Here is a 9,978-nt window from a genome sequence, read left to right on the forward strand (position 1 = left end):
TGTGAGACCGTCTCACGGATCTTAATCTGTGAGACGGATCAACCTACTCATTTTCACAACAAAAAATAATACTCTTAGCATAAAAAGTAATACTTTTTCATATATGACCCAAATAAGATATTCGTCTCATAAATACGACCCGTGAGACCGTCTCACACAAGTTTTTGTCTATAATATAGATGAAAAAGATTAGTTTTTTTTTTGGAGAAGGAAAAGTTTGAAAACTAGGTAATTGTTGATTAATAAAACTGTTCAGATTCTTTGGAGATAAATAATATGATAAGATCTTATGTAATCTTGATCATGGTGAAACTCATTGTATCTATACTATGTATCTTTTTTGTTCCAAAGCATACGAAGAAATCCATGGAAAACGCTACTGCACGTGCCTTTAATCGACCACCTTCCACCGCAGCTCACCATGTAGAACTGCAACACCACCAGGAGGATGATGGTGGCGAATTCACCTGCGAAATCTGTATTGAGAAAACGTCGTTTCCCAACAAAAAATTCAGAAACGGCGACAAATGCGTGCACCCCTTCTGCACCAACTGTGTGATCAAGTACATTCGCGTCAGGCTCGGGGATCACAACACAGGAGATATCAAATGCCCGGCAACGGACTGCGATCACACGCTCGACCCCATAGCCTGCGCCCCACTCATCGGCCGTTTCCTCTTCTTATGGTGGTGCGATGTGCTCTGCGAGTCGGCGATTACGGGTTGGGAAACGTGCTATTGCCCGTATAAAGATTGCAATGTTCGGATTTTAAACGAGTGTGGTGGGGAATTAAGTCTGTCAAGATGTCCGCAATGCAAGAGGTTGTTTTGTTTTCGGTGTAAAACAGTTTGTCACGGGCCACTTACGTGTGAAGAGAACATGGATGCTGAGCCTTTGAGAAAGCTGGCGGCGCTGAAGCTTTGGCAGACTTGTCCTTCGTGCGGGGAGTACGTCGAACTGGTATCCGGCTGTTCAATTGTGAGATGCAGGTCAATCCTCATTTCACTTTCCGTTTCTTGGAATTAGTAAAAATATGATTAAAATCGTGAATTATCGATAACATGATACAAATAAAAAAATAAATTATTGACAAGATTAAAAAAAAAGTTTATTTTTAGCCTTTCTCTTATTTTTTGAATGAGACGTAGAATATAGCAATATTGATCTTTATAATGAAACACGCAAATCAATCTGAAAATGATGTTAATTTGGATGCAGATGCAGGATCACTTTCTGCCACAAGTGTGGAAAGCAACTTTATCAACATTTTTGTCCTTGTGAAACCGTGCCAGCAATCGGCATCCTTCTGCTTATATTTCTAGTTGGACTTACGTTGTTGACCTCATGTTTGATTTATATATTACGTTTATGAGAGGAGAATGGATGACTAAACATATAACATTTTCCTATACATAAAGGTAACTTCCATATATTTTTTTATGATGAGCTGTCTATATATATATATATATATATATATATATATATAGACAGACACACACACACGATGAATTAATTCTTAGATCGAGTTTGTTGGATGAATTTGAAATCAAATCTAACACGAAATATCATATAAAATTACAACATGTGGATTTTTAAAACTTGTTTTATTCTCTATATTTGAGATCCTTGGAAATTCACGGATCGAAATGAGTTTTCAATTCTAAGGAGAGTTAACCGTGTAAATTGCACTTATGCGTCCGCTTAGTTCTAAAAAATTATACGCAACAAGCCTGCATAAATTTTTTTATACGACAGCATGTTCGACTTCGAATTTAGAAAAGACACTAATTGAAGAGGAAGATTTAATTTATCTGAGAGGCAAATTTAAATATTCGTACTTTAAACTTGTTTTTTTTTTAAATCGAAAATCTTCCCCCTATCGATCATCAGTTGTTGGGTCTGCTCCAACGACAGCGACGAATGTATTGTGATCAAGAGAACCATAAAATAGATAGAGATACATAACCTAATGTTAAATAGCCCCAAATTACTATAGCATCCCGATTTCCTTCCGCATTGTCTCCTTCGTTCATATCCGCCCAACACTTCAAATAGAACAATAGCACACTTTTCGACAAGACAAAAATATTTACTGTTTTGACCATGCCATTAAGCCTTTCCCCTTCGTTCACTGCATGCTAATAGGAGTAACTTGAATTTATGTCGCTAGCAAATTCCTAATAGATGCCAGAATGGACCGACTTCATACAGCTCATGACCGGTAAAACAGTAGCTTTAGGAACAATGGATTTTCTTCCAACCATTCCGGGTACTCGGCCGGATTTGAGCACATATAATTGAACTTCATATGCTTAACACCAATTTTACCTCTACTCCATTACACCCTCTTTACACTGTCACCGTGAACAGCTACAAATCCTTCGGTAGAAAGAGTAGCAAGTGCGTTTCGAAGCTGATAAAACACAATGGCATACTTCAAAACGTTTCTTTATTCACATGCACCAAACAAGTATCCAAAAGTTTGCAATTTATGCACAGGAATGTTAGAGTACTTACATCGTTTAAGTGGACTTCACCGGGGCTCTGTTTTTTCAGTTCCTCGAGTAACTGAAATTCATAAATTTAGTCCAATCAGCTTGCAGATGTTTCATGCACGAGACAGAACTAACATGGTGCACAAACTTTACATACCTCCAACATGCGAGTTGACGGGCCCCCAAGCTGCAGCTTTTCCATTATTATGCTGCGGGTGGTTGATGCCAAGTTCTCCCTTCTCATTCTTTCGCTTGCCGAAACCCCAGTTGTGATGAGATCCATATCAATGGTGCCTGTCCAACAGTAAGCATTTTTCAGCCTATTATACTCAGGTGGATGTGGTGAGCAAAGAATTGCCACGCTGGTATAAGACCAGCTGTGATAAAGCATATGTGCTCTTTTTCACTGAATATCTAGGCAACGCTGGCACATATGCCTCTCGTACAGGAAACAATTGTGGATTATAAGGACTTACCGGTTGAATGATCCGTTGCAGACTGTTGCATTGCTACTTCAAGAAGCCTAATTGCCTCAATTACATCATACTTTTCAACCTGCGAGCACGAGTGATCACAGTTAACCATCAAGCCTTTCAAATTCAAGTGTGTGGCACCAAGTATAGCTTAACCAACCCATTCGGAGAAACGAATGCGGGCCAAAGCCTCACTGAGGCGTATCAAGCTTTCAAGTTGCCTTGGTGTCGCAGTTATAACCTGTGGAAGATGAAAAAATGGACACAAAACAGCAACTAACATATAAAACGAACCATCAATACCCATCAAGCAAAAAGTATACTTGAAGATATTATTGTAGCATTTACGTAACAATAACAATAGAAACAAATGTGAGACCACAATAACGCACATGACTTTACAAAACTTATGAACAACTAAATAAGAAATGTAGAACGATAATGCATTTGACTAACAGTAAATTAATGTATTATCGATAGACAAGGTTCTAAACGTTAAGCGCTAGTCGGACACTACACCAGCGGCTAACGTCTAAGCCGCTAGACAGGACTCTAGATGGAAGCATGATAAAAATTGAGAAAAGGGTTACTATGATTTTAAAAAAAATAGGAACGGTGTTACAAATTAAGTTATTGAGGACCAAGCCCATTCATAAATTAATGAGTTGTCCATTAACTGGCCCACAATTAAAAAAATTGAGAGAAAGTTGCCCTTTCTTTTTCTCTACCCCGGCCGCCATACTGCCTTCACATTCACTCACTTCTTCTAATTAGAAAGCCTCCTCACACCCTTTATCTCCCATCCGTGATCCGTTTCGAATCGTTCATCATGCCTAGAATCTCATCATCTCATCGTGGCCGGGGCTGTAGTTTCAGAAGTCGGAGTCCCTAACAGCTGTAGTTTCAGAAGTCGGAGTCCCTAACAGGTACAATCGTTCTTCCGCTACTTCCTCACACTACCGCTTAGGCTGGCCTACTAGCACATTTTCGGTGCTGTCGACCGGCGCCTGTGCCGCCTGGGCTGAGGCGGCCGAATTTTAGAACACTGTCGACAGAAAAGTTTCTTAAAATAGTAATTTTTCACTTTTGTATATAGGATTGTCGTAGGGGTCGAAGCATCTTCCATTCTTCAATAAATGAGTGTAAGAGGAAGGCAAGTAAATGAGTCGGTCCACCTAAATACAATTAGTTCAATTCCTCCAACCATGGAAGATTCCAGGAAAATCCTTCCACTCATAATAATTAAACTCAGATGCCTCTGGGAGAAAATTTTGTGCTTTCGTCCAATTCCCTTCCCATCTTCTGACAATATCGTATAGTCTACCCATCAAAATTGTCTGAAACACATGCACCCATATTGGCTGATGAAATACACATTCATTACCTTTTTGCTGCTTCCAGGGAAATTTCCTCTTCTTCTCATCTCCACATAGCCTCTAGTCAACTCCTCAGCTGCTTCATCAGATAACTTTGGATGTATGTTCTTACGTGCATAGCTCACATAAGCGGTTAAAGTCGGCAGGTCAATGACATCCTGCTCCGAATTCTAGTAAAAATCCGAATTTGGCTCAGATATCAATGGAAGTCCAAATAAATATAGATATTAGAGTAGAAAGGAAAGACTCAAACTTCAGGGTCTTCAAAGTGCAATGCCACTATGTGCTTCGCAAGGCGCCTATCGGTCTGTTCATCAGCCTTGTCGAGAATTAAATAGATCAAATCAAACCTGTATAACAGTTTAAGTCAAGATAAATAGTTGACTATTATTCAGTCAGGCAAGTCAGTCATTGAAGCAAATACCACTTCATAAACCCAGGCATAATTAAAAAGTTCAGCGCCCTTGTGCATGTAATTAGATTGATTCTGTGAAAATTAGGTCTTCAATATAATATCATCATAAGAGAAAAGTAATAATATTGGAGTTATGCAAGCATGACCCAACAACCACTTCTGAACGCCATATAATGAAGTATGAAAATTAATACCTACAATGTATTTTTACCTGGACAATAATGTTGGAGGAAGGTGTATATTATCAATCACAGATGACCGAGGATTATAACGTGAACCAATGGGATTGGCACATGCCAATACCGAAGTTCGTGCATTTAGAGAAGCAATAATCCCTGCCTTTGCAATTGAAACAGTTTGCTGCTCCATCACCTGATAATAAAATTTAGATTGAAAATGCAACAGGGTCATCGGAAAAGACTACATAGAATTATATCATGTGGTCAACTACAAAACCAAATTAATTCAATAGTATGACATGACATAGAAAAATTTATGATTTTTACCTCATGCAACATGCTTCTTGCATTGTCGGACATTTTGTCAAACTCATCAATACAACAGATGCCTCTATCACTCAGCACCAGGGCCCCACTCTCCAGGACCTACAGAGTTAATTTTCTGTTAAGGTTTGCATTCTCGATGTGACCATGAAGTGTGAACTTAAAAATTAATAAAATCGCCTAGTTATTAACTTACAGTTTCACCAGTTTCAGGATCCTTCGCGACATAAGCTGTTAACCCCACCGCAGAGCTCCCTCGTCCACTGGTATAAATACCACGAGGAGATAGCTTGTGAATGTATTGGAGCAGCTGCGATTTGCTGGTTCCAGGATCACCCACCAGGAGTATGTTGATATCACCTCTGAAGCTAGCCCCAGAAGGCATTTGCAATGCACTCCCACCGAAAAGCTACGTATAAGCCACTTGAACAATATAAGTAATATAAAGAAATAAAAAAAACTAATAATATCAGTAAAGGACGCTAAATCACCTGACAAAGGAGACCTTTCTTTACATCATCAAGCTCCCATATGTTTGGTGCCAAAGACCTTGTCAACCTTTCATATATATCAGGCTGTCTTGATAGCCCTTTTAATTGCTCCACCTAAAATATTAGAGGGATATTACCCGAACAATGATTAATTTGGAAGTTCTATCACTGTTAATGATGCTATTTTAAAGTACCTTATCTTCAAAGTCAATAACAGGTTCATTGCCTTTCCCACTAACTCCATTTTCAGTTTCCATTGGATCCTCCACATCCACTCTGGACTTGTTAGTCCTCTTTACGTGAAGACAATCAATATAAGTCTGAAAACAACGGAAAAACGCATGTCAAATCAAAATACCGTTTCATGTCAAAAGATGGTCATATCTATAAAAGACTATTACAAGATAGCACAAAAAAGGACCTACGTACTTACCTTGAAAATTGACTTCACCGTCCTTTGTGTTTGACCGATTCTGACACTCATAGCCCTATAAATTCCAGTAACCTTACAGCAAAAGCAGCATTTTAAATCAGGAAATCAATCGAAGTTTATAGCTTGAAATGAAGCTTGTAATATCTTCAACACCAAAGCACTATAAATTATCTGACCTCGACTCTGTCACCTGGCTTGCCAGCATCTACTAACTTGTCGTGCATCAACAAGCTCACTGTGTGAGGTGTCCCTCCCTCTGGGATCTCATCTGGTGTCTCTTGGAGTTTCACAACTTGCTTATCAGCAAACCTATCACGTATATTTTTCCATAGAAAAACAAGTCAATGTTGTTCCAAAATATTTAGAACAATCAAATAAAAGTAGCGAGATGAATAAAAAAGCACCTGCATCTGTTGTGAACAAGAGTCATGGAGTTTCTTGAAAGACATTCTTGCTTACCACAAATAGTTGGTTCATTAATTCTTCCTGGCACCAGAAAGTTGGCAATTTGATTAACAAAAATTAGCTCACACAAATTTGATATGACATGTTGGGTGTAAAACTAGAATAAGAATGATCCAGCCAATTACCTCTATCAACAACTATAGGTTCGCAGCAGTAACCACAGACAAGACATCTAAATACCGCTTCCCTGATCTCTGGTATGATGGAACTACACCGAATAATCATCCCTTTCAAAGAAACCATCTTCTCGACGTCTAATTGAAAAAAAAAAAAAAGAAAAGAAAAGCTTTTTCATTCAACACACAGCTGGTGCATAGACAAAATTTAATAGAGTGAGTTAAAAAATTATTAAAGCTGACCAGATGGGTTGAGGTTTCTCATCGAAGTTGAGCTTCTAAGATTGAAAATTCTAGCTTGTATATGTTTCTCAAACAAAGGATTTATTCGACTGACCATATCCATAAGCACGATATCAAAAATGGCTAAAACCTCGAGAGGGTATCTAACCATCTTGAGATAAAGATCGCTATCATAATCGAACACGTCATGGGCATCAACGTCGAGTGAATCGCCCTCAATTTCGATGACATGGTTGATAGCCATCATATACTTCCCCTCAATCTGCTGAGGATTCTCCCTGAAATGCCGCAAAAACCTCAGAATCGCAGCATTAACGTCTTGAACACTGATGTTCGTGCCCCACACGTACATAGGTGGAGCCTCGTCTTCGTCTGCGTCGCCCGCCTCCGACGAGGGCTGCGCATCGTCAGTGGAAGATGGGGTGGCTGCACCTATGTGAGTGGCGGAGGATCTCCTCCCTCGGCCACGACGAGTATTTGCTCCTGAAGAAGGTGGAGTAGTACCAGGAGTATCGAAGCGGAAATCCGACAGTGGCTGCGGTGGGGTGGCGTACGATGAACGGCGGCCGCGCTTAGGACGCCTAGCGTTTCCCGGGGATGAGAATGTGTTGCCAATCGGGCTTGTTTCCCAGTCATTAGGTGAAGAAGGACCTGCAATTCCGACGAATTCGCTACAAAACCTAGTATCACCTCACCAAATGAATCTTAGAAAACTGTAAATAGAAAATTTTAAACAAATTACCGTCGTTGATGTTTTCTGGAGGAGAATCGGAAGCCATAATCTTCAACCCGGCAGAATTTTGCGAAAAAGTGGATTGTAGCGGGAAGTGGATCGAAGATGAATTGATGAAAAAGGCTTCGATTTTCGGCGGGAAAAACTGAGGATGTTGGCGCCAATTTGTAGTGTCCTTTTTTTTTTGGGCTTTTCTGTCAAATGGATTTTGGTCCAAACCTAGTGGTTTGGGCAATAATTTACAGATCAAACTTTTTTTTATAAAATAAACTCGATAAATTTATAATTAAATATTAGAACACCAATACACACATGCTTGTACAATATTTTTTATAATTTATTTTATTTATATTTAAATGATAATCAAAATGTAATTATAAGAAATAGTGAGAAATTACACTGCAATTTTGATATATGAATTAAAAAATAAATAAGAATAAGAAAGGAAAAAAAACTCAATTAGGAATTGAACCTAGTGATTATTAGAAAATAAAGACTCTATCCACAAAACCACATGTTCTCAAACTTAATAATATAGTATAGATATATAGCACATATCAATAAAAAAAAATTGAGTTTGTATCGGAATATTGCATTTGAGAAATGATTTAAAGAAATGGATTCAAAACAATTTCAGGAAAAATCCGTAAATTTGAAAATTATCCAACCAATTTGAGTGGATTTATATTTGGAATTCGAAATTCAACTCCACCCAAACCCACCCTTCGATTCAAAAGCAACAAAATGATGAAATTAAATCGAGGTATTTAAAATGGCAAATATTTGTGTGAGACGGTCTCACGAGTCGTATTTTATGAGACTGATCTCTTATTTGGGTTATCCATGAAAAAGTATTACTTTTTATACTAATGGTGTCTCTTATTTGGGTTATCCATGAAAAAATATTACTTTTTATGCTAAGAGTATTACTTTTTATTGTGAATATCGGTAGGGTTGACCCGTCTCACAGATAAAGATTCGTGAGACCGTCTCACAAGAGACCTACTCATTTAAAATTATGAATGAAATTCTGATTTGGATGATTTTTCACAACTCACCTGTGACGACCTGTATGTCTCGTGCTTTTATATTTATATTATATTATGGAGTGATGTCACATGTACATAGATATTTGTACATCAATTTGTACAACACAAAAAATTCAATTTGTCAAAATCTCACTATATATTGAATATAAAATCTCGCGATATAATGGTTGTAAATATCGCTGTAATGATATATTGGTTGTACTTTTAATATTATTATATATTATGTAATTACTGCTGAAAATTCGGAATACTTTTTTTTTCCCCAAAGAGATGGTGCTATTAATTACTTTTATTGATTATGGTTAATTTGAGTGTCACAAGACAAATTGCTGCCAAATTTTGGTTTGAGAAGGTAAAACATCATGAGGGGTCGGGGTTAGTAATTCCATTCCTTATATTAAAAATATATATATCATGATTACGCGGATTATCAATCACGAATCTTATAGTTAAAAAAATAAAAATAAAAAAAAAAAAACTCAACGATGTATGGTACTTTAATATATTTTTTATATTTATTAATAGAAAATGATAAAAGAAAAATGTTAATATGACATCAATTATTTTTATGGCACGCCAATATTTTTCGATGTCATATTAATATTTTTGTGTTTCGTCAGCATTTTCAAATGTTACAGTCATAATTTGAAAAAATATATTTGAAAATTAAAATTTAATATATTCACATCAAACTTTGAAAAATTAGTGAATCAAAAATTAAAATTAAAATTAAAATTAAAATTAAAATTAAAATTAAACAAGTAAGTGGGAAAAAAAAACTATTTTCATTATGCCAAATAAAAGCACGGAACTCAATTACACGGTTCACAACTGTCCCAAACATACTCTCAAATTATCACACGTACTAAAGCACGCTTACACACACACATCAAGCCACGATTAATCCTATATATATATATTATCTATTATAAATATGTGACTTTATATGTGAATTTCCATTTGTCTCCTTATTAATTATTTGTTTTACATTAATTATTTGTTTTAATTGTGTCTTTTCATTCTCCTTATTCATATTTTAAATATATGTGATTTTTAATATTTAATTTTTAATGTCTATTCATGTGAATTTCCATTTGTCTCCTTATTAATTGTTTGCTTTACATTAATTACTTATTTTAAGTGTGTCTTTTCATTCTCCTTATTCATATTTTAAATATATGTGATT

General features: G+C 36.7%; 2 protein-coding genes across 2 annotated transcripts; one reads left to right on the top strand and one right to left on the bottom strand.

The window, feature by feature from the left end:
* Window positions 1–209: 209 nt before the first annotated feature.
* Window positions 210–1,372, top strand: LOC140968258 (E3 ubiquitin-protein ligase RSL1-like). Its single transcript, XM_073429163.1, has 2 exons — window positions 210–989; window positions 1,219–1,372. Exons 1-2 carry the CDS (start codon window positions 277–279, stop codon window positions 1,370–1,372), a joined length of 867 nt encoding a protein of 288 aa, XP_073285264.1. The 5' UTR covers window positions 210–276.
* A 466-nt stretch (window positions 1,373–1,838) lies between these two features.
* Window positions 1,839–7,904, bottom strand: LOC140968259 (DNA replication licensing factor MCM4-like). Its single transcript, XM_073429164.1, has 18 exons — window positions 7,753–7,904; window positions 7,011–7,661; window positions 6,777–6,905; window positions 6,591–6,672; window positions 6,363–6,495; window positions 6,187–6,258; window positions 5,948–6,073; window positions 5,754–5,867; window positions 5,459–5,671; window positions 5,266–5,364; window positions 4,971–5,131; window positions 4,598–4,694; window positions 4,353–4,514; window positions 3,129–3,209; window positions 2,972–3,050; window positions 2,653–2,789; window positions 2,518–2,568; window positions 1,839–2,413 (listed from the first exon to the last, which is right to left on the bottom strand). Exons 1-18 carry the CDS (start codon window positions 7,787–7,789, stop codon window positions 2,339–2,341), a joined length of 2,499 nt encoding a protein of 832 aa, XP_073285265.1. The 5' UTR covers window positions 7,790–7,904; the 3' UTR covers window positions 1,839–2,338.
* Between the last annotated feature and the right edge of the window lie 2,074 nt (window positions 7,905–9,978).

This window comes from Primulina huaijiensis, unplaced genomic scaffold (genome assembly GCF_012295235.1).
Source record: "Primulina huaijiensis isolate GDHJ02 unplaced genomic scaffold, ASM1229523v2 scaffold34611, whole genome shotgun sequence".
NCBI classification, from domain to species: domain Eukaryota; kingdom Viridiplantae; phylum Streptophyta; class Magnoliopsida; order Lamiales; family Gesneriaceae; genus Primulina; species Primulina huaijiensis.

Excerpts from the sequence above, each read along its gene's own strand:
- LOC140968258 (XM_073429163.1), top strand. The coding sequence starts at position 277 with ATGATAAGATCTTATGTAATCTTGATCATGGTGAAACTCATTGTATCT. Across the intron at positions 990-1,218 it reads TGTTCAATTGTGAGATGCAG|ATGCAGGATCACTTTCTGCC; the intron begins GTCAATCCTCAT and ends ATTTGGATGCAG.
- LOC140968259 (XM_073429164.1), bottom strand. The coding sequence starts at position 7,789 with ATGGCTTCCGATTCTCCTCCAGAAAACATCAACGACG. Across the intron at positions 2,790-2,971 it reads TGCAACGGATCATTCAACCG|GCACCATTGATATGGATCTC; the intron begins GTAAGTCCTTAT and ends ACTGTTGGACAG. Across the intron at positions 2,569-2,652 it reads CGTCAACTCGCATGTTGGAG|TTACTCGAGGAACTGAAAAA; the intron begins GTATGTAAAGTT and ends TATGAATTTCAG.